Genomic DNA, 22,134 nt, shown 5'->3' with positions numbered 1-22,134 from the left:
CGGAAAGGAGAGTAGGATGAAGTTGGGCGTGGTGCTGAAGGCATGTGGGGGTTGTGGAAGGTTGAAGCACTTGGAATTAGCACTACCGATTTGCCCGCAAGAAAGTAAGGACGTTATTCCCGCTCTGCTGCAAGGAAACGAATTGTACAAAGGTCAGTCCCAGTTTTCAAGTTAGTTATGTAGTTGAAAATGGTAGGGCCGGGGCTATAGCTGAGTGGTTAGAGCATCCAGCTCCCTCCGCCGAGGTCCCTGGTTCGAAATTGGGTGGTGGTTGGAGTTTTTGGTAAATCAACATCAGCGTACTGGATAGTTGTCTATTTGGGGGTAGTCAGTGCTTGAACAAAGCAGAAGCTGCCCCTACCTGGGCTAAAGACTTCCGTACGGTACATGCTTATGAGTGATACGTGTTTTCTCCAACCCAGTGATTTGCATTCACGCTACTGATATGATAAGTAGTATTATGCAAATGTAGCTGTCTAAATGGAACCTATTTCAACCTACCTAGTTAAAATCTACCTATCCTGCCTATATGCAAGAGCCATGAGCTAATACGCGTACGTTAAACCCCACCTTTTTTTAGTTGGAAATAGTACAGCCGATATGGTTTCAATTAAAAAAAATTAGACCCTTTTATTCATATGTATAAACTATACAAAAAAGAAACTGATATCAAAATTGAAACAATTTTTTCCGTTGAGGAGCCAGAATAAGAAATTCGTAGAGCCACGCTTGGTTTTGACCTCTATTTTACGGTGTTGAAATTTGATGTCCAATAAACTTTATAGCAAAATTACGCATCATTTTTAAAAATTAGCTATAAATTAGTCAGATCAGTGGTACTTCTAATTCCTGGGCGCGCTTCCAACGGTGCCGGTTAATTATTTCGGACATTGGCACAACACAGGATCTATAGGGCGGTGCGCACACAGCAGGATCGATTGCGCCCACAATACATGATCGATTGAGCGCATTGTGATTGTCATGCAGTTAGAATTACTGGTTGTTTCCCTGTGCGCATATTCTTTTTTTACTAACATGGTTATTTCTTTATTTAATTTTAGGGTTGAAAACTTTCGAATTTATGAGATCCAACGGCCATAGCATTAAACTAGATTTGACGGTGGACGAGTTGGATGTGTTTAAGGAACTGCTTCTCGCGATGAATGAGATGGACGAGGTTATCATTTCCTACCTTGATGTAAGTTATCATGATTCAATTTCTTAATAACTATGAATTAGCCTGATTGATATTAGAATTCGTACAATTTGTAACATATGTCTGTTGATTTTGTACCCAGTTTAGCGAAGAATCTAAGAGGAAGATATGGAAGTTAATGGTATCAAACAACTTGACTGTCTCGAAGTTCAAAATATTTCAAGGACAATCGTCCCCTCTGATTGGTAGCGTTTAATTTGCAAATTTGATTATTTCCCAAGATTCGATCAAAGGACAAAGTTAGTTGAGGATTAAAATTTAAAATAACGATGTATGTAAATAAATATCGATGCAAGGCTTAGAATAGAATTTTTTGCCATAACTTTATTGGTTAATCAATGTGAAGTTAAGTTTTTAGAATTCCAGTTAAAAATTAACACCTTTGTTAGGCATAAATGAAGCTTGTTGGTTTCTAAATAAATGTTCGTAGGATAAATTCAAATATTTAGCTTTATGAATGTTGTAATAATAAATATGTAATTCATGCAACTTACATAATTTTTAAAATGAACAATCTCTTAAACAAGTGCTCACGACGATGCGTTAATTAAGTGGGCGGCGTCACAAATTGTTACTCAGTTTGCCCTAAACGCATGAGTAATTATGGTAGAACATTTCGTTAACTGATGGATAATTAATTACTTAAGTTTTGAAGTATTTATTAATTATATGTACCTACTTTTCCATTTTTCAATTATTTTCCTTTTCCTTACACATTTTGTTCTGGGTTCCATAAAAGATTTACCGGAAATTTAATTGGGATTCTTGTTGTCGAATGAACTGTGTGCGCCAAGGTTAGGATCTTAAAAATATGGAATTATACATAAGAGTTATAAGTACATAAGTATTGATTAATATTACAAGTCTGGAAAAAAAAAATATGTGAACTTTTTTCACAATTTTCAGTTTGAAATATCCACTTTGTACGGTAATTCTTGAATAAATTTCACATTATTCATAAAGCCGATTTTTGTTGGCACCAAGAAATTTTCAAAAATTGTGTAGTATTTGACACGTTCATACTACATATTTACAAAACAAGTGTGGCTCAAAAATTCAACAAATTTGTTGAACTTTTGAACTACGGGGTACGAAATTATAAAATATTTTACTATACAGAAATAGAACTTATCTATTGGTAAATTCTGCTATAGGTAAAGCAATAAGCAATGTCAGATATAAGCTATTTAAGCAATTTATAGTATATATATACATGCATGTAATTACATATCTATACGCTCGTAGGCAGCTGGTATTAAATCATTACTTGCCGGGAGTGAGTACATATATACCTAGTAGGGCCAATTGTTATGACCAATGAATAAATTAATGTAGGGAACCCACTTGATGGAATTTTGGAAAACTAATGATACCACGAGAAAGCCCATTAAATTCCCTTCAAAATATACTAACTAGTTTTCAAAATTTCCTCCTTTTGAAGCTACAAGAGCCCGAAGTCTTTGTATCCACATCTCACTCGCAGTACGCACTCATTTCAAGGCATATTGGTTTCATTTCTAACCGATAGATTTTTTCTCGGATTTCAAACTTGTGTGGGGCTTAGCACATGTATCTAGCTTCAGTTTGGATCACATGTTATATTCCAGAAGTTTGAGGTTCTGCGGCAGTGAATTTTATTCTCGGTCCAAAATGGAGTCAGAAATTTTGGAATTTTACCCCATTTTTACTATTTTGGCCTTATCAGAAGGTCTTGAGCCCTGCTCGAATATCTAGCAGCTATTTTTTAATAGAGTGTGGTCCAGTGGTTGTTCCATTCGCTCGATAACTTCAAAAAATACCTTTTGACAAGAAATTTCACCCTCAAAGGAAGAAAATTCACTTTTTTGACCAAATCCAATCTACGCCGAATAAAAAAATCACAGAATCTGGATGGTGTCTCCGATTAATATTTTAAAAATTTCTATGAATAATATGGACTGGTGGGGTGTCGACAAAGTGCATTTGCTAATTTAATATGGCCTCAATTGTGAAAGTTTACTTATCTTTGAAAAATACTTATTTCCATTTTTCAAGCGCGTACCGCATGATCAGTGCCCGCCTTTCAAGGGTACTATTTGTACTTGGCGTGAAGTTAGCAAGTGTTTCTTTTCACATCTTAAAGACATAAGTCCAAGGTCAAGTTTAGGGGCCACGGAACGTAGTTTTACTTGGACCGTTCATTTGTAGGGAAATTTTTGTTAGGATCCGGGATGAATTCAGCCGAATTCAGGTTTTGCGAGCCTTCGTGATTTTTTGTGACCTTTTTGACCGTTCCCTTCAACTCGGTTTTCGGTTATCTACACCGCCAATGTTAGTGGATCATTTTATGGTACGGTCGACCATCTTGCGATTAGTTCCGATTTTTAATGAGCTATTGAAAAATGCCGGATTTTTATGTTTACCAAAATGTTTCTGAAAAAATGCAACACGTCGGTTTGGCCTGTCTGTCATTTTAGCACCTCGGGTCACAAAAAATTTCGGAACATGGTTTCTGATAGACAATTGCATGGGCATTTCAATAAAAAATACTACAACTGTCTAACATAGCTCCTACTATTTTTTTTGGCGCGCGGAAGCCGTTGGTCATTACAATTGTCCCTACTGGGTATATGTACTGCAAATATTTTGGTGTAAATCCAGTGCGGTGTCGCCACATATGCACACCGCCTGTGTTAATTTACCCGGATTTGTACCGCACGGTGTGCATAAAGCCGATTTGTGCATTGTGCATGTGGCTACACCGGACTGGATTTACACCAAATTATTTGCAGTGGACATATGTACATATGTGATTATACCGGCATGATAGCATCGAGCTTTACTTTATGTCACTGACAAATTTACCAAACTACTACCAACCTAGTAGGAAATTATTACCAATAAATGGTACATATACGAGCCCCAGAAGTAACTAAATATATCTGTATTATATCAATTAAAATGGTTCCATGATTATTTTGTCATTTGTAAGATACCTGCATCAAATACAAATACACGGCAGGATCGGATAACAAAAATGTAACTTAAAATGTTCATAAATACATTGCATACATTTAGTAATTTAGGAAAGCATCTAATAACATATTAGTTGATTATTTCATCAGCGCTCCATAACCTCACAGCGCTTCGTATGGCTCCATCACTTTACAGCGCTCCGTATCGCTCCATCACTTTACAGCGCTCCGTATCGCTCCATCACCTCACAGCGCTCCGTATGGCTTCATCACTTCACAGCGCACCACATAGCTCCATCATTTTACAGCGCTCCGTATCGCTCCATCACTTCACAGCGCACCACATCGCTCCATCATTTTACAGCGCTCCGTATCGCTCCATCACTGGCAGTGATGTGCCGTCTTGACATGTCATTGACAAACTGACATATTAAGACGTCATAAATGTCCAATTTGTCAGACACTTAAATTTTGGGACAAATATGACAAAAGTGACAATTAAAAAATGCCAGAAAGCAGGGTTGGGCAAAATACATGGGTTTCAAAATACAAAATACAAAATGAAAATACATTGCTGTGAACCTTCAAAATACAATTACAAAATACAAAATACTCGAATCTCGTCAAAATACAAAATACTTTTGCCCAAAATCGTCGAAACCTAAAAATACAAAATACAAAATACGTATTTAAAATACATTTCAAAATACAAAATACTACTGCCAGATTTGACCCTGAAAATGCAAGTCAAGCTCAAATTTCAAAATTGTGGCAAACTTATTTTATTTCACAGCGTTATTTGGAATTGAATAATTATGTTTCTGAGCATGTGTGCGTTCATTTGTTATCCAAAAAATGATAAGCCCCCCATAATTTCAATCTAATTAATTTTAATCCTTCTCGCACTATAAAAAGACCTTCTCGTACGACAAAGTGTCGATAATGAAGTAAACATAAGTTTAATAACCATCTTAACCCTTGGAAGCAATTTAAGATTAAAAAATTAATCATCTGCATAAATACAAAATATTTTACACAGTTTTCTGGCACAGCCGTGAGTCCAGAAACTGAAAATAATTGATGCTTCTTAATAGTTAAAACCGTGGAATATTGGTTTGCAATAGGTATCGCACGCACGGACCAATTCTTGTTCTACTCATGAGTTCGTCTCATATTCGCCAAATGTATTTTGTAAAGTATTTTTGTATTTAAAATACTTTGACCGACTTGAAAAGTTAGAAAATACAAAATACAAAATACCCGGCTAGCTTCAAAATACAAAATACAAAATACTTTCATCTGAACCATGGCCCTCAAAATTAGGGTTGCCCCGGGTAGTGGTACTACCCGGTACCCGGCTACCTGGTACTCGGCCTAAAATTTTTGCCGGGTACCCGACTACCCGGCCGGGTACCGGGTAATATTTATATATTAAAAATAATGGGAATTTTCCACTTTTTCTAGAATTTGCAATAATTTTATAAGTTTTAAAAATTACAAGTTAAATTTGTACAGATCAGACTTCATTTTTAACCTCCATACCAAATTTCAGATGAAAGTAATATTTTGTAAAAATTGGTATAGGTCGCCTTCTCTATGGTTACACTTTGCTCCCCCAATCCAATACGGCCCCTACAGGTCAACTAGGTGACCGATGTAGCCTATCTTTGAACTTGTTTCCTATATCTTTGTCCAATATGCATACGGTAAAATTGTCAACTTCTCAGGCTAATGATTCAGGCTAGAAAGTGGATATTACATGTATGAAAGAATCATCGCAATCATTTAGCAAACTTGCGAGACTTAAAAAAGTTAATTCTTGAGGGGATTCATATCCCCGCACAAAACAAATTTTTCGAGACTTTCGAGGTCATATTCTGCGAATCGATTTGCAAGATTGAACTTCGAAAGTCTCGCAAATCAACTACAGACGTCTATATTGATCTTTGTATCATGAATATTCGCAATTTCTCTCGCCGATGATCTCCAGGATGAATCTGCGAAATAAATTTACAAAAAAATGGCTGTTTAGGAAAAGCTTTGAGAAATCTGTCAAAATTTCGCACGTTAAGCTTAATGTGAAAGACATGCAAATCGACTGATTGAAAATTCGTTGACGCGAGTGCGCTTAAGGCAAGTTAAAGATTTGTAAGTGTTGGCCATGGTTGTACTCATTCCTTCCAAATATATTATTTGGTACCAAATACAAAAATGAAATCCATCGGATTATATTTTTTTGTAAGGTTTTGCATTGTAAAAGTAAGAAAATTGAATATTTAAATTACCCGGCCGGGTAGACCTGGTACTTAAGTATACCCGGCCGGGTACCGGGTATCCCAAAACAGGCCGGGTATGCCGGGTACCGGGTAACTACCCGGTACCCGGGGCAACCCTACTCAAAATACAAAATACAAAATAGTATTTTGTAATTTGTATTTTGTATTTCAAATAGTATTTTTAGACTTTTTAGACTTTTTTCGCAAAGCACTAGATATTATGGGTAATTTTTTTGCCAAAAAATGTCCCGATTTTTGTCAGGGCAAATATGGTCACCCCAATATTTTGTGAAATTTGGTAATGTCAAATTAACAGTCCCTCATCCCAGAAATTTTGGTTTCGTTATTCGTTTTATTTGTATTATCTACATGATCCATTACAGTTCATATAAACTAAAATAAGGCTTTATGCACTCCTCACTTCTTGACCTGCAGCAGCCAATATCAGGTGCAAAAAATTGCAATTTTCAATTAAGTAAATCAATTAAGTGTACTTGTCTCCATTATTTTTGCTGCTGTAGCCTTATTTGAAGACTAGCGTTGACCATAAAAACCGCAACATCTTGCACTACGAATCACATGATAGGATTTTAAAAAGTATTACATGGTTACTTAATCAAATTAAATCAATTTATGCGGGAACAACGACAATGAGGCATTCCAAATCATTCAATTACAAACTCCCATATAAAGGGGAGTGTTGAGACAAAATGTCATATTTGTCCAATTGGTCGGACATATTGGAATCGTGACAGATGGGACGGACAAATATGACAAATGTGACACATATTCGCTTGACACGGACAAGCTCCATCCTTAATCACTTCACAGCGCTCAAGCTCCATCGCTTTACAGCGCTCCGTATCGCTCCACATCGCTTTGAGTATCAGGACCCCACTGATTCTCCTTCAATCTCCATCACTTCACCTCGCTCCGTGTTCATTATCCTATCTGCAGTTCTCTTATCTCCTGACTTGCATAACTTCACCCGAGCTTAGCAACCACTCGAACAAACCAGTAATGGAGAACGATCAAGTTCCTACTCACTCTATGGAGCCTATTGTATGCGAGAATATCCCGGATCCTCCAATTCCAACAAGTACTTTTCTCTTGGACGCTGGACTACCGGACCTGCATCGAGACCTAAACCTGTTTTTTCAATCGCTCCTGACGATGGCATGCACGCCCGGCCCGAAAAAGGAATTGTATTTGGAAATTGCCAGAAGTTATCACAAGTCAGTCAACCTGCATAATATATGTAACTATACTTATAAGTGTATAAATTTGTCCGTCTTTTAGTCATCAGACTTTTCATCTTGGGCTCATGGAACACTTTATTTCTGAAATGAAACTGTCCTCTGGTATCGATCCCGCCGTGCGCTATGCGAAGGGTGGGACCGAATCTCGCATTCATTATGCGCATCGGTTGGCCGCCGAATTTTTCAATTATGAACATGACTACCTACCGGGAATCACACGGTTAATCTATCGGTAGGAATAATAAATAACCAAAAATGAATCATATAAAAAGGGCCGTCCATTAATTGCGTAACGCAAAAATGGGGATGTGGGTCTATCTCAGGCTCTAATGATATCGTGCCTATCTTACACATGTTATTGGGGGGAGAGGATCTAGAAAATCGCGATTTTTTGCGTTACGTAATTTATGGAAGGCCCCTAATTGAAGTAATTTTTAAGATATACAGACGTTAAAATTACTTTCATTTGTTCATTACAGGACATACTGTTCAGCTCGCCATGAAATGACAAGACTTTCACAAGAGCCCTGATTTTCGGAATGTCGACATCTGGAATATTATTTCTTGTTTCAATTCCTTACAACTATTACTTGTTATTGGCACACCCTAAATAAAAGTTAGTAAAATGATATACCACAATTGGATAAAATTTATCCCACTACTGTCATCTTCTATTTCAGATGTACTCAGCCTTGAGTAAATTATACTAATTTATATTTAGCGTGTAGTTAGATTACGGGTATTTATCAGTTACCAAATTTCTAGCTGTCAAAATTCCCCATATCATTCATGTTATTTCATTGTATTACAAAATTTAAAGTAATGAATTAAAAACCCATGCTGTTTGAATTTCGGATTTCTGATCAGTGTTAATTGTTGTTATTAAATGCATTTTTAAATACATGTGTATATGCATGACTCTTATCCAGTGTTGCATATCGTCGCACTCATTCTAAAAAGACGTAAGTGCAGTCGATGTTTAATTTTAAAAAGACGTAACTGCACTCGATGTTTAATTTTAAAAAGATGTAAGTGCAGTCGATGTTAAATTTTAAAAAGATGTAAGTGCAGTCGATGTTAAATTTTAAAAAGACGTAAGTGCACAAAAAAAAACTAGTAAAAAGACGTAAGTGCACAGTTAGAAATTTTGCATCGATATGAGGTAAAAAATAACTTCAAACAGAGTAATAAGTGCAGTGATGCTACATGGAGTATAAGTAGGGAAAAATAGGATGGGGTAATCGATTTTACCCTACCTTGCACTCGGTGTGCATTATATAGCGTTAATTGCATTACCCTTTATAAGCCACATTTCGTACCCCACATGAACCAAAAGCATCTAGATGGTTTATATAGTATAATATTTTTTATCTCATATCATGGCGCAGAGTAACTATATGAAGTTAATGAATTACATATATAGAGTATCGGTTATCTTTTGTATTTATTCTACTTGCATCATTAAAATTACAATTCGTATTAATAATATTATTTAGTTAATCATCTAATACTATTATGTATACGTTCTAAGCAATTCTTGTCTCCTATTACAGGAAGAAATTCACGAACGTGCGAATTGTTTTCTACATAAAAATTGCAAGTAAAGTTTTATTAGATATTTCATAATTTGCAAAACTGTTTAAAAAGTATACAAATCGAAAAATAAATAAGAAATGAATACCTTCAAATGCTTGAATGTACCCCTTAAAATCCAGTTGCGTTAGAAGTCGCTTGACCTCCGCAGAGTCCATTTTAAATTAAGAATTTGTTGCAATTTATAAACTGAAATCTTTAGAAGATCAAATTGGCACAAAACTGACTGAAAGTAAAAAGCGGGCGTTTAACTCAATATAGGTCATAGACCATGCCGAGTTGTGCCTATATGGGGTAACCATGTTTAATGTAGGGTATTGCGATCTGGCATTTACCCTATGTATGACATCGCTCCTTCATATGAAATTAAACGTACGCAATATTGGGGCACTTTGCGTCACTTTCTTCATCTAGGGTAAGTTTTTCCTATTACTTTATGATAGGGTAGGGTGATTTACGAAATATGCAGTTAATAAAAATTTTACTTGTCGAAGAGTAAACGTCTTTTCTAACTGTGTGCACTTTTAAAATTATATAAATAGTAATTACTTGTTCAAAATTGTCCTGTCAATTGAAATTTGACTTTATTGGCCCCCCGTAGGCTAGTAATGAAAGAAGATTTAAAATTTAAAAACTACACCCTCAGGGGGTGTGGTTCTTGGCGCCAAATATAAGGTGAATCAAATCCTGACTTTTGTTTCTCTTCTCACCGCCATGAGGCAATTACCAAAGATTATTAAAAATTTAAAAACCACACCCTTAGTGGGTGTGGTTCTCGGCGCCTATTTTGCTCTAAATAAAACATGGCATGCAATATATCATTTTTGTCAGCCCTACAATCGATATTCGACGGTACACACAAAATTTTAAAACCAAAACTTTCAGGGGGAGTGGTTCTTAAATTTAAAATTGAATTTTGACTTGATTACGCCCCCAAAGTTTCCAAAATTGAACTTTGACTTTGTTACACCTTCAAACATTCCAAAAATGAGGTTTGACTTTGTTACACCCCCAAAGTTTCCAAAATTGAACTTTGACTTGGTTACACCCCCAAAGTTTCTAAAATTCAATTTTGGAAACTTTGGGAGTGTACCCAAGTCAAACTTCAATTTTGGAAACTTTGGGGTGTAACCAAATCAAAATTCAATTTTGGAAACTTTGGGGGTGTAACAAAGTCAAACTTCATTTTTGGAAAGTTTGGGGGCGTAATCAAGTCGAACTTCAATTTTGTAAACTTTGGGGGTGTAACCAAGTCAAAATTCAATTTTGGAAATTTTGGGGGTGTAACCAAGTCAAAATTCATTTTTGTAAACTTTTGGGGTGTAACCAAGTAGAACTTCAATTTGGAAAACAATGGGGGTGTAACCAAGTCAAAATTCAATTTTGGAAACTTTGGGGGTGTAACCAAGTCAAAATTTAATTTTGGAAACTTTAGGGGTGTAACCAAGTCACAATTCATTTTTGGAAACTTTTGGGGTGTAACCAAGTAGAACTTCAATTTGGAAAACTTTGGGGGTGTAACCAAGTCAAAATTCAATTTTGGAAACTTTGGGGGTGTAACCAAGTCAAAATTCTATTTTGAATTTAAGAACCACTCCCCCTGAAAGTTTGGTCTTAAAATTTTGTGTGTACCGTCGAATATCGATTGTAGGGCTGACAAAAATGATATATTGCATGCCATGTTTTATTTAGAGCAAAATAGGCGCCGAGAACCACACCCACTAAGGGTGTGGTTTTTAAATTTTTAATAATCTTTGGTAATTGCCTCATGGCGGTGAGAAGAGAAACAAAAGTCAGGATTTGATTCACCTTATATTTGGCGCCAAGAACCACACCCCCTGAGGGTGTAGTTTTTAAATTTTAAATCTTCTTTCATTACTAGCCTACGGGGGGCCAATAAAGTCAAATTTCAATTGACAGGACAATTTTGAACAAGTAATTACTATTTATATAATTTTAAAAGTGCACTTACGTCTTTTTAAAATTAAACATCGACTGCACTTACGTCTTTTTAAAATTAAACATCGACTGCACTCAGCGCCGTAGCGACGGTGGAGAGAGGTGGAGAGACACTGTCCAGGCCGTACCGCCGGGGTCAACAATATAGTACACTAGGTAAAATCAGGGTCAGAAATAAAGTACACTAGGTAAAATCAGGGTCAGAAATAAAGTACACTAGGTAAAATCAGTGTCAGCAATAAAGTACACTAGGTAAAATCAGGGTCAACAATATAGTACACTAGGTAAAATCAGGGTCAGAAATAAAGTACACTAGGTAAAATCAGGGTCAGAAATAAAGTACACTAGGTAAAATCAGGGTCAGAAATAAAGTACACTAGGTAAAATCAGTGTCAGCAATAAAGTACACTAGGTAAAATCAGGGTCAACAATATAGTACACTAGGTAAAATCAGGGTCAGAAATAAAGTACACTAGGTAAAATCAGGGTCAGAAATAAAGTACACTAGGTAAAATCAGTGTCAGCAATAATGTACACTAGGTAAAATCAGGGATTCAATAATTTACTCCAAATTATAAATTAGGTAAACTATCCTAAATCCACAATAGACTTTAAGTTAACGTAACTTTTGATTTTACAAATAGTTTATTTAATATATATGTAATTGAGACTGCATTATCTTAAAAATAACAGAACAACATTACTTTTAAGAGTGTCTGTAAATATATGGTTAATAATTATTAATTATATGTAAATGCGACTGCAAATTTACCCACCTTATCAGCCGCGTTGACAATCTCGCCGTAAAATTGGCCCCATTTATCATCAAGTTCTCCAGTGTAGACGAACTTTAGCAAGATTTTGAGCGCGTCGCCCCCCATGTCGACCAGCTCGACGACGCCGTCCGTCTTCTCCTTCATCTCGGCGGCGAACATGGCGGCAAAGACGGCGCTGTACATGGAGAGCAGAAACCTGTGCGCCGCGACGCGCTGTCCATCCCGCGTCACAAAGGTCACATCCGACCGCTCCCCGCTTTCCAACATGGCAAGCGTAATCTCCTTGTGGCTCCTGGCGCTAAGGGCTTGCTCCCTCGCCATCAGAGATAAACCCACGTCCGAAATAGCGACTCTGTGTTTCCCAAAGAGCTCAAATTTGATTATCAACTTTAACGGGCGGTTGTCACAGCGCTTCGAAACTGAGCCCAGCGTCAAATTCCAGTTATGGCCGAATATCAATTTCCATCAAAATTTTGTTTCCTCTCGAGTTCGTCATTTAATATAAATAAAAGTAGCATATCAATTCCTTAAAGGGCCTTGCTCCCTTGTTGCCCAACTATCAATAGTTATAATTCAACAAATTTCACATTTTTGAGTGCACATTTAATATCGGTATAAGAATGACAAGGTCAAGACATTGCATTTTTTCCTGATTCGTCTCAACTTGTCATAGAGTATGCGTGGTGGGAAGCCACCACCACACATACTCTTCCCACTGGAAACCACTAAAAACATAAACAATGCCAGATGATATTTGCAGTTTTTTTGCAAAAAATTCAAAATTCCCACCGAAACTTGTGAACTTTATACCCCACCGAGTTCGTCAGTTTCGCCACTATGTGATTTATGAGGATTGGTTTAACCTAAAATATAGTCAACTCTTAATACATATCATCGATAGTATCGATTCGATACGTACATATTTATTACAATAATGAAAAAATTACAAGTGATTCGTTGCAATTAATTATGTCATATGCAGACACGTAGATTAACGTTCGTCATAACAATTGTCCACAAAGTTTGATTAAATTGGTCTCAAGAATTATGCAAATGCATTGACGACGCTGAGAAGTTGATTTGTCAAGTGAAACAATTTTCCCGGGTCACTGCATACAAAACAATTAACAACTGATTATTCATCATTCTGCAAAATGTCTCGAAATTGAAAAATATTTGTCTACAAAATATTTACCTTCTCATAAATTTTTCAATCCCCTCCTTCGCACCGGCCATACCGTGCAATTCGGTCAGTTTCAACAGCTCGACGCAGTTTTCCCATGAGACGAGTGTCGGAAGAAGCTTATCACAAATATTGGTCAAGGATGTGAGTTGATACTATAAATAAAAAATGTATGAATTCCAGATACTATGAAAATCATGTTTTCAGGAAATCTAATTTAGTCGTCGTTAATGCACCCTAAAAAGTAATGTTGCCCTTTTAAAAAGTAAATACGCTCATAATTCATTTCAATAGTAAAGTTTAATCTGAATTTTGAATATTTAGTTTCCTAATTGTGGAATTCAGAGCGCATTTCCTGTTCACAGTATTTTTATGAGTGCCAATATGGTTTATAATTGCATAATATGCATGGACATATTAGATACATGGGGCAGCCATGGACATATAACTTATAACTTATAATTATGACGTATGACTTATTTTATAAGTTATAAGTCATAGAAACGCCATAAGGCGACGTATATTTATAATTATAAGTTAAGTTATACGTCATAATTTTAAGTTATATGTCCATGGCTGCCCCATGTATCTATTATGTGCATGAAAATTTACCCACCTTTTCCGCCGCGTTGATAATCTCACCGTAAAATTGGCCCCATTTATCATCCAGTTCTCCAATGTAGACGAACTTTAACAAGATTTTGAGCGCGTCGCCCCCCATGTCGACCAGCTCGACGACGCCGTCCGTCTTCTCCTTCATCTCGGCGGCGAACATGGCGGCAAAGACGGCGCTGTGCATGGAGAGGATCAGCCTGTGCGCCGGGACGCGTTGTTCATCCCGCGTCACAAAGGTCACATCGGACCGCTCCCCGCTTTCCAGCATGGCAAGCGCGACCTCCTTGTGGCGTCTGGCGCTAAGGGCTTGCTCCCTCGCCATCAAAGAAGCTGGCGACGACCCATCCTCGTCCGAAATAGTGAATCGGTGTTTCCCAAACATCTCGAACTTGATCATCAATTTTAACCCGGGGGTGGAAAACTCCTTAAAAATTGAGCCGAGCGTATACCTCTGCGGAAACCTACTGGTAGAGGTCAAGTCAGCATCAGAAACAAAATTGCATTTCATACGCTCCTTGCCTGCGGTGAAGTTGGAAAATTCAATGTCTATGTAGGAATTGTGTAAAATTAAAATTTGGTTATCTCATCATGAACTATTTATTATTTTTCTACTCTTACGACATCCATATCTGGAAGAACTGCTCGGCTCGATGCAAACTTTCAGGGTGACGGGGAGCCTGTCAGTACCGGTGTATTCGACCAATTGGAAGAATAGTGCGATGAACAGGGGACCCTTAGTGTTGTCGGGGGCAAGGAAAAGTTTCCATTTCGAGACTCTGTCGATGCTGGAGCCGACCGTGAAGGGGAAAACGTGCATTTCCGTCATATTCGGATTAGTAGCGAGGAGCTGCAGATCTTCAATGTTCCAGATAAATTCGTTGACCTCCTTGTCCACCTGGACAAAAAATGAGAAAAAAAGAGGATGAGTTACACGTTAAAACGCGCTACAAAATTGACCGGAAGTTACTCACGTACGACTTGGCGACCAATGACATGATGGTACTATTGAAGGCACACGGTTTTTTTCAAATTTTATCCTGTTACTGATAGATATTTAATAGAAAAAAAATTGGGAAGTGTTAAATATTAAGTAAGTAATGTAAATAATTCGTCTGAGGAAGAGGGATGGAGCCTCCATCATGAAGGTGGAATTACAAAGGATAAATATGTACTTGATAATTTACTTACTTTGTGTCGCACAAATTGTGTGGTGTTTTGGTTATTTCATATTTTGATAACGAACGGCGACTTGTTTAATATTGGGCACCAGAACACAATCAATGGCTGTCCGTGACCATGTGTTATTCGGTTGAGGTGGTTGAATTAAACCGCACCGCGGGGCAACAGGAGACGTCCAATTAATTATTACCTAAATAAACATATTTGCTGCACGTCCGATAAATCGTCGATGCCCATTTAAGTAAGTTACTTAAATTAAGCAATAAATCATATGCAAAAATTAATGCTGATTTGTAATTAGGTGTATCGATACGTAATGCACGTGCCGTATTCTATTTGGAACAAAGCACTTTTATTTTTCATCAAAAAATCATCCAAAGTTATACACATTTTATGCACATATTTAAATGTGTGAACATATTAATTTTTACACTCTAATTTTGCCCGACATAATATCCTCATACATTTCCTGATCCATTCGAAGATATTTTTTCCCGTTGAAGAAGTAGACGGGATCGGGAACAAGGTTTATGTTGAAGGCTTCCTTCTGGTATTCGTTCTTCTTCAGTTTTTAAGTCCCTGAATTTGGTTATAAATATTTAATGATGGCGAGAAATATTAAAATATTTAAGATATATATATAAGATATATATAATATATATAAGATAATCCGTAAACTAATTTAAAAGGGGTGTGCATGAAGGGAAACCATTGGAATTTTGTGGGAAATGTTGGCTCACAAACAATTTCCTTCATATAATTTTGTGCATTATCTGCTTTGCAAAGTTGTATACTCTTAAAAACAAGGATGCCCTTTTGAACAGTACATGAATAGGCTCTAAAATTTAGAGTCTAAATTAACTAAACTATACTAAATCCTGAGTAACGCTGACTTTATATATAATTAATTTACGTAGAGTAATTTACTCTTTATTCTGAGCAAACTTTAAGTTTGCTAAGAATTTGGCATAATTTACTTAAAGCTGCCTGGGACGCAGGCACAAAAATAATTTCTTAAGTATGATGTTAAGGGCTCATTTTTGGACAGAATTGAAAATGAATCGGTAAATATGTGGGGAATGGGTTTCTCCACAGAATTACCGATCCGTTTTCCATTCTCTCCAAAAATGAACCCTTAACATCATTTTTTAGACATTCACTGTCCCAGGCCCGGTTAATATAGAATTGCAAAGTGCATTCATTTTTTAGAAGGGCGACACTATAATCCTAAGTTTTTGGTTTTCTGGACACCCACCCACCCCCTTTAACATGTGTCACATAGGCACGATATCATTGGGCCCACCCCTCTTTGCGTTACGAAGTTTACGAACGTCCCCTAATAGTGGATTTTCGTACATACAGTCGATTTATTTGTGCTATTATGAATGTTTTGGGTAATGGGTCCCCCTGGTTTTGCCGCTGTTTCATTTCGTCCGTAAGTTAACCTGGTGGCGGGCGGATTTCAAATTCAAACAGGGGGCCCATTACCCAAAAAACGCATAATATATATGTATAGTCCATTCATATCCATTCATGTATGACATCGCTCCTTCATATGAAATTAAACGTACGCAATATTGGGGCACTTTGCGTCACTTTCTTCATCTAGGGTAAGTTTTTCCTATTACTTTATGATAGGGTAGGGTGATTTACGAAATATGCAGTTAATAAAAATTTTACTTGTCGAAGAGTAAACGTCTTTTCTAACTGTGTGCACTTTTAAAATTATATAAATAGTAATTACTTGTTCAAAATTGTCCTGTCAATTGAAATTTGACTTTATTGGCCCCCCGTAGGCTAGTAATGAAAGAAGATTTAAAATTTAAAAACTACACCCTCAGGGGGTGTGGTTCTTGGCGCCAAATATAAGGTGAATCAAATCCTGACTTTTGTTTCTCTTCTCACCGCCATGAGGCAATTACCAAAGATTATTAAAAATTTAAAAACCACACCCTTAGTGGGTGTGGTTCTCGGCGCCTATTTTGCTCTAAATAAAACATGGCATGCAATATATCATTTTTGTCAGCCCTACAATCGATATTCGACGGTACACACAAAATTTTAAAACCAAAACTTTCAGGGGGAGTGGTTCTTAAATTTAAAATTGAATTTTGACTTGATTACGCCCCCAAAGTTTCCAAAATTGAACTTTGACTTTGTTACACCTTCAAACATTCCAAAAATGAGGTTTGACTTTGTTACACCCCCAAAGTTTCCAAAATTGAACTTTGACTTGGTTACACCCCCAAAGTTTCTAAAATTCAATTTTGGAAACTTTGGGAGTGTACCCAAGTCAAACTTCAATTTTGGAAACTTTGGGGTGTAACCAAATCAAAATTCAATTTTGGAAACTTTGGGGGTGTAACAAAGTCAAACTTCATTTTTGGAAAGTTTGGGGGCGTAATCAAGTCGAACTTCAATTTTGTAAACTTTGGGGGTGTAACCAAGTCAAAATTCAATTTTGGAAATTTTGGGGGTGTAACCAAGTCAAAATTCATTTTTGTAAACTTTTGGGGTGTAACCAAGTAGAACTTCAATTTGGAAAACAATGGGGGTGTAACCAAGTCAAAATTCAATTTTGGAAACTTTGGGGGTGTAACCAAGTCAAAATTTAATTTTGGAAACTTTAGGGGTGTAACCAAGTCACAATTCATTTTTGGAAACTTTTGGGGTGTAACCAAGTAGAACTTCAATTTGGAAAACTTTGGGGGTGTAACCAAGTCAAAATTCAATTTTGGAAACTTTGGGGGTGTAACCAAGTCAAAATTCTATTTTGAATTTAAGAACCACTCCCCCTGAAAGTTTGGTCTTAAAATTTTGTGTGTACCGTCGAATATCGATTGTAGGGCTGACAAAAATGATATATTGCATGCCATGTTTTATTTAGAGCAAAATAGGCGCCGAGAACCACACCCACTAAGGGTGTGGTTTTTAAATTTTTAATAATCTTTGGTAATTGCCTCATGGCGGTGAGAAGAGAAACAAAAGTCAGGATTTGATTCACCTTATATTTGGCGCCAAGAACCACACCCCCTGAGGGTGTAGTTTTTAAATTTTAAATCTTCTTTCATTACTAGCCTACGGGGGGCCAATAAAGTCAAATTTCAATTGACAGGACAATTTTGAACAAGTAATTACTATTTATATAATTTTAAAAGTGCACTTACGTCTTTTTAAAATTAAACATCGACTGCACTTACGTCTTTTTAAAATTAAACATCGACTGCACTCAGCGCCGTAGCGACGGTGGAGAGAGGTGGAGAGACACTGTCCAGGCCGTACCGCCGGGGTCAACAATATAGTACACTAGGTAAAATCAGGGTCAGAAATAAAGTACACTAGGTAAAATCAGGGTCAGAAATAAAGTACACTAGGTAAAATCAGTGTCAGCAATAAAGTACACTAGGTAAAATCAGGGTCAACAATACAGTACACTAGGTAAAATCAGAGTCAGAAATAAAGTACACTAGGTAAAATCAGGGTCAGAAATAAAGTACACTAGGTAAAATCAGGGTCAGAAATAAAGTACACTAGGTAAAATCAGTGTCAGCAATAAAGTACACTAGGTAAAATCAGGGTCAACAATATAGTACACTAGGTAAAATCAGGGTCAGAAATAAAGTACACTAGGTAAAATCAGGGTCAGAAATAAAGTACACTAGGTAAAATCAGTGTCAGCAATAATGTACACTAGGTAAAATCAGGGATTCAATAATTTACTCCAAATTATAAATTAGGTAAACTATCCTAAATCCACAATAGACTTTAAGTTAACGTAACTTTTGATTTTACAAATAGTTTATTTAATATATATGTAATTGAGACTGCATTATCTTAAAAATAACAGAACAACATTACTTTTAAGAGTGTCTGTAAATATATGGTTAATAATTATTAATTATATGTAAATGCGACTGCAAATTTACCCACCTTATCAGCCGCGTTGACAATCTCGCCGTAAAATTGGCCCCATTTATCATCAAGTTCTCCAGTGTAGACGAACTTTAGCAAGATTTTGAGCGCGTCGCCCCCCATGTCGACCAGCTCGACGACGCCGTCCGTCTTCTCCTTCATCTCGGCGGCGAACATGGCGGCAAAGACGGCGCTGTACATGGAGAGCAGAAACCTGTGCGCCGCGACGCGCTGTCCATCCCGCGTCACAAAGGTCACATCCGACCGCTCCCCGCTTTCCAACATGGCAAGCGTAATCTCCTTGTGGCTCCTGGCGCTAAGGGCTTGCTCCCTCGCCATCAGAGATAAACCCACGTCCGAAATAGCGACTCTGTGTTTCCCAAAGAGCTCAAATTTGATTATCAACTTTAACGGGCGGTTGTCACAGCGCTTCGAAACTGAGCCCAGCGTCAAATTCCAGTTATGGCCGAATATCAATTTCCATCAAAATTTTGTTTCCTCTCGAGTTCGTCATTTAATATAAATAAAAGTAGCATATCAATTCCTTAAAGGGCCTTGCTCCCTTGTTGCCCAACTATCAATAGTTATAATTCAACAAATTTCACATTTTTGAGTGCACATTTAATATCGGTATAAGAATGACAAGGTCAAGACATTGCATTTTTTCCTGATTCGTCTCAACTTGTCATAGAGTATGCGTGGTGGGAAGCCACCACCACACATACTCTTCCCACTGGAAACCACTAAAAACATAAACAATGCCAGATGATATTTGCAGTTTTTTTGCAAAAAATTCAAAATTCCCACCGAAACTTGTGAACTTTATACCCCACCGAGTTCGTCAGTTTCGCCACTATGTGATTTATGAGGATTGGTTTAACCTAAAATATAGTCAACTCTTAATACATATCATCGATAGTATCGATTCGATACGTACATATTTATTACAATAATGAAAAAATTACAAGTGATTCGTTGCAATTAATTATGTCATATGCAGACACGTAGATTAACGTTCGTCATAACAATTGTCCACAAAGTTTGATTAAATTGGTCTCAAGAATTATGCAAATGCATTGACGACGCTGAGAAGTTGATTTGTCAAGTGAAACAATTTTCCCGGGTCACTGCATACAAAACAATTAACAACTGATTATTCATCATTCTGCAAAATGTCTCGAAATTGAAAAATATTTGTCTACAAAATATTTACCTTCTCATAAATTTTTCAATCCCCTCCTTCGCACCGGCCATACCGTGCAATTCGGTCAGTTTCAACAGCTCGACGCAGTTTTCCCATGAGACGAGTGTCGGAAGAAGCTTATCACAAATATTGGTCAAGGATGTGAGTTGATACTATAAATAAAAAATGTATGAATTCCAGATACTATGAAAATCATGTTTTCAGGAAATCTAATTTAGTCGTCGTTAATGCACCCTAAAAAGTAATGTTGCCCTTTTAAAAAGTAAATACGCTCATAATTCATTTCAATAGTAAAGTTTAATCTGAATTTTGAATATTTAGTTTCCTAATTGTGGAATTCAGAGCGCATTTCCTGTTCACAGTATTTTTATGAGTGCCAATATGGTTTATAATTGCATAATATGCATGGACATATTAGATACATGGGGCAGCCATGGACATATAACTTATAACTTATAATTATGACGTATGACTTATTTTATAAGTTATAAGTCATAGAAACGCCATAAGGCGACGTATATTTATAATTATAAGTTAAGTTATACGTCATAATTTTAAGTTATATGTCCATGGCTGCCCCATGTATCTATTATGTGCATGAAAATTTACCCACCTTTTCCGCCGCGTTGATAATCTCACCGTAAAATTGGCCCCATTTATCATCCAGTTCTCCAATGTAGACGAACTTTAACAAGATTTTGAGCGCGTCGCCCCCCATGTCGACCAGCTCGACGACGCCGTCCGTCTTCTCCTTCATCTCGGCGGCGAACATGGCGGCAAAGACGGCGCTGTGCATGGAGAGGATCAGCCTGTGCGCCGGGACGCGTTGTTCATCCCGCGTCACAAAGGTCACATCGGACCGCTCCCCGCTTTCCAGCATGGCAAGCGCGACCTCCTTGTGGCGTCTGGCGCTAAGGGCTTGCTCCCTCGCCATCAAAGAAGCTGGCGACGACCCATCCTCGTCCGAAATAGTGAATCGGTGTTTCCCAAACATCTCGAACTTGATCATCAATTTTAACCCGGGGGTGGAAAACTCCTTAAAAATTGAGCCGAGCGTATACCTCTGCGGAAACCTACTGGTAGAGGTCAAGTCAGCATCAGAAACAAAATTGCATTTCATACGCTCCTTGCCTGCGGTGAAGTTGGAAAATTCAATGTCTATGTAGGAATTGTGTAAAATTAAAATTTGGTTATCTCATCATGAACTATTTATTATTTTTCTACTCTTACGACATCCATATCTGGAAGAACTGCTCGGCTCGATGCAAACTTTCAGGGTGACGGGGAGCCTGTCAGTACCGGTGTATTCGACCAATTGGAAGAATAGTGCGATGAACAGGGGACCCTTAGTGTTGTCGGGGGCAAGGAAAAGTTTCCATTTCGAGACTCTGTCGATGCTGGAGCCGACCGTGAAGGGGAAAACGTGCATTTCCGTCATATTCGGATTAGTAGCGAGGAGCTGCAGATCTTCAATGTTCCAGATAAATTCGTTGACCTCCTTGTCCACCTGGACAAAAAATGAGAAAAAAAGAGGATGAGTTACACGTTAAAACGCGCTACAAAATTGACCGGAAGTTACTCACGTACGACTTGGCGACCAATGACATGATGGTACTATTGAAGGCACACGGTTTTTTTCAAATTTTATCCTGTTACTGATAGATATTTAATAGAAAAAAAATTGGGAAGTGTTAAATATTAAGTAAGTAATGTAAATAATTCGTCTGAGGAAGAGGGATGGAGCCTCCATCATGAAGGTGGAATTACAAAGGATAAATATGTACTTGATAATTTACTTACTTTGTGTCGCACAAATTGTGTGGTGTTTTGGTTATTTCATATTTTGATAACGAACGGCGACTTGTTTAATATTGGGCACCAGAACACAATCAATGGCTGTCCGTGACCATGTGTTATTCGGTTGAGGTGGTTGAATTAAACCGCACCGCGGGGCAACAGGAGACGTCCAATTAATTATTACCTAAATAAACATATTTGCTGCACGTCC

General features: G+C 37.3%; 2 protein-coding genes across 4 annotated transcripts; both read right to left on the bottom strand.

Moving 5' to 3' along the window:
- Window positions 1-12,918: 12,918 nt before the first annotated feature.
- LOC110862357 (kelch-like protein 7) lies at window positions 12,919-15,163 on the bottom strand. Of its 2 annotated transcripts, none has more exons than XM_022111552.2 (6): window positions 15,020-15,163; window positions 14,803-14,874; window positions 14,450-14,726; window positions 13,833-14,377; window positions 13,229-13,371; window positions 12,919-13,142 (listed from the first exon to the last, which is right to left on the bottom strand). In XM_022111552.2, the coding sequence occupies exons 2-6, from the start codon at window positions 14,824-14,826 to the stop codon at window positions 13,079-13,081; spliced, it is 1,053 nt and encodes a 350-aa protein (XP_021967244.1). In that variant the 5' UTR covers window positions 14,827-14,874; window positions 15,020-15,163; the 3' UTR covers window positions 12,919-13,078. The 2 variants fall into 2 exon arrangements, with proteins under 2 accessions (XP_021967244.1, XP_035701400.1); XM_035845507.1 differs by having other exon boundaries at window positions 13,833-14,350.
- A 4,662-nt stretch (window positions 15,164-19,825) lies between these two features.
- LOC110862356 (kelch-like protein 7) lies at window positions 19,826-22,075 on the bottom strand. 2 transcript variants are annotated; one of them, XM_022111551.2, is made up of 6 exons: window positions 21,927-22,075; window positions 21,710-21,781; window positions 21,357-21,633; window positions 20,740-21,284; window positions 20,136-20,278; window positions 19,826-20,049 (listed from the first exon to the last, which is right to left on the bottom strand). In XM_022111551.2, exons 2-6 carry the CDS (start codon window positions 21,731-21,733, stop codon window positions 19,986-19,988), a joined length of 1,053 nt encoding a protein of 350 aa, XP_021967243.1. In that variant the 5' UTR covers window positions 21,734-21,781; window positions 21,927-22,075; the 3' UTR covers window positions 19,826-19,985. The 2 variants fall into 2 exon arrangements, with proteins under 2 accessions (XP_021967243.1, XP_035701401.1); XM_035845508.1 differs by having other exon boundaries at window positions 20,740-21,257.
- Window positions 22,076-22,134: the final 59 nt, after the last annotated feature.

This window comes from Folsomia candida, unplaced genomic scaffold (genome assembly GCF_002217175.1).
Source record: "Folsomia candida strain VU population unplaced genomic scaffold, ASM221717v1 Fcan01_Sc055, whole genome shotgun sequence".
Lineage (NCBI taxonomy): Eukaryota > Metazoa > Arthropoda > Collembola > Entomobryomorpha > Isotomidae > Folsomia > Folsomia candida.
Note: the sequence above shows the minus strand (reverse complement) of the source record. Positions and strands in the feature narration are given on the sequence as shown.

Excerpts from the sequence above, each read along its gene's own strand:
- LOC110862357 (XM_022111552.2), bottom strand. The coding sequence starts at position 14,826 with ATGTCATTGGTCGCCAAGTCGTAC. Across the intron at positions 14,727-14,802 it reads CATTGGTCGCCAAGTCGTAC|GTGGACAAGGAGGTCAACGA; the intron begins GTGAGTAACTTC and ends TTTTTTGTCCAG. Across the intron at positions 14,378-14,449 it reads TTCTTCCAGATATGGATGTC|ACATTGAATTTTCCAACTTC; the intron begins GTAAGAGTAGAA and ends ATTCCTACATAG.
- LOC110862356 (XM_022111551.2), bottom strand. The coding sequence starts at position 21,733 with ATGTCATTGGTCGCCAAGTCGTAC. Across the intron at positions 21,634-21,709 it reads CATTGGTCGCCAAGTCGTAC|GTGGACAAGGAGGTCAACGA; the intron begins GTGAGTAACTTC and ends TTTTTTGTCCAG. Across the intron at positions 20,279-20,739 it reads TTATCAACGCGGCGGAAAAG|TATCAACTCACATCCTTGAC; the intron begins GTGGGTAAATTT and ends TTTTATTTATAG.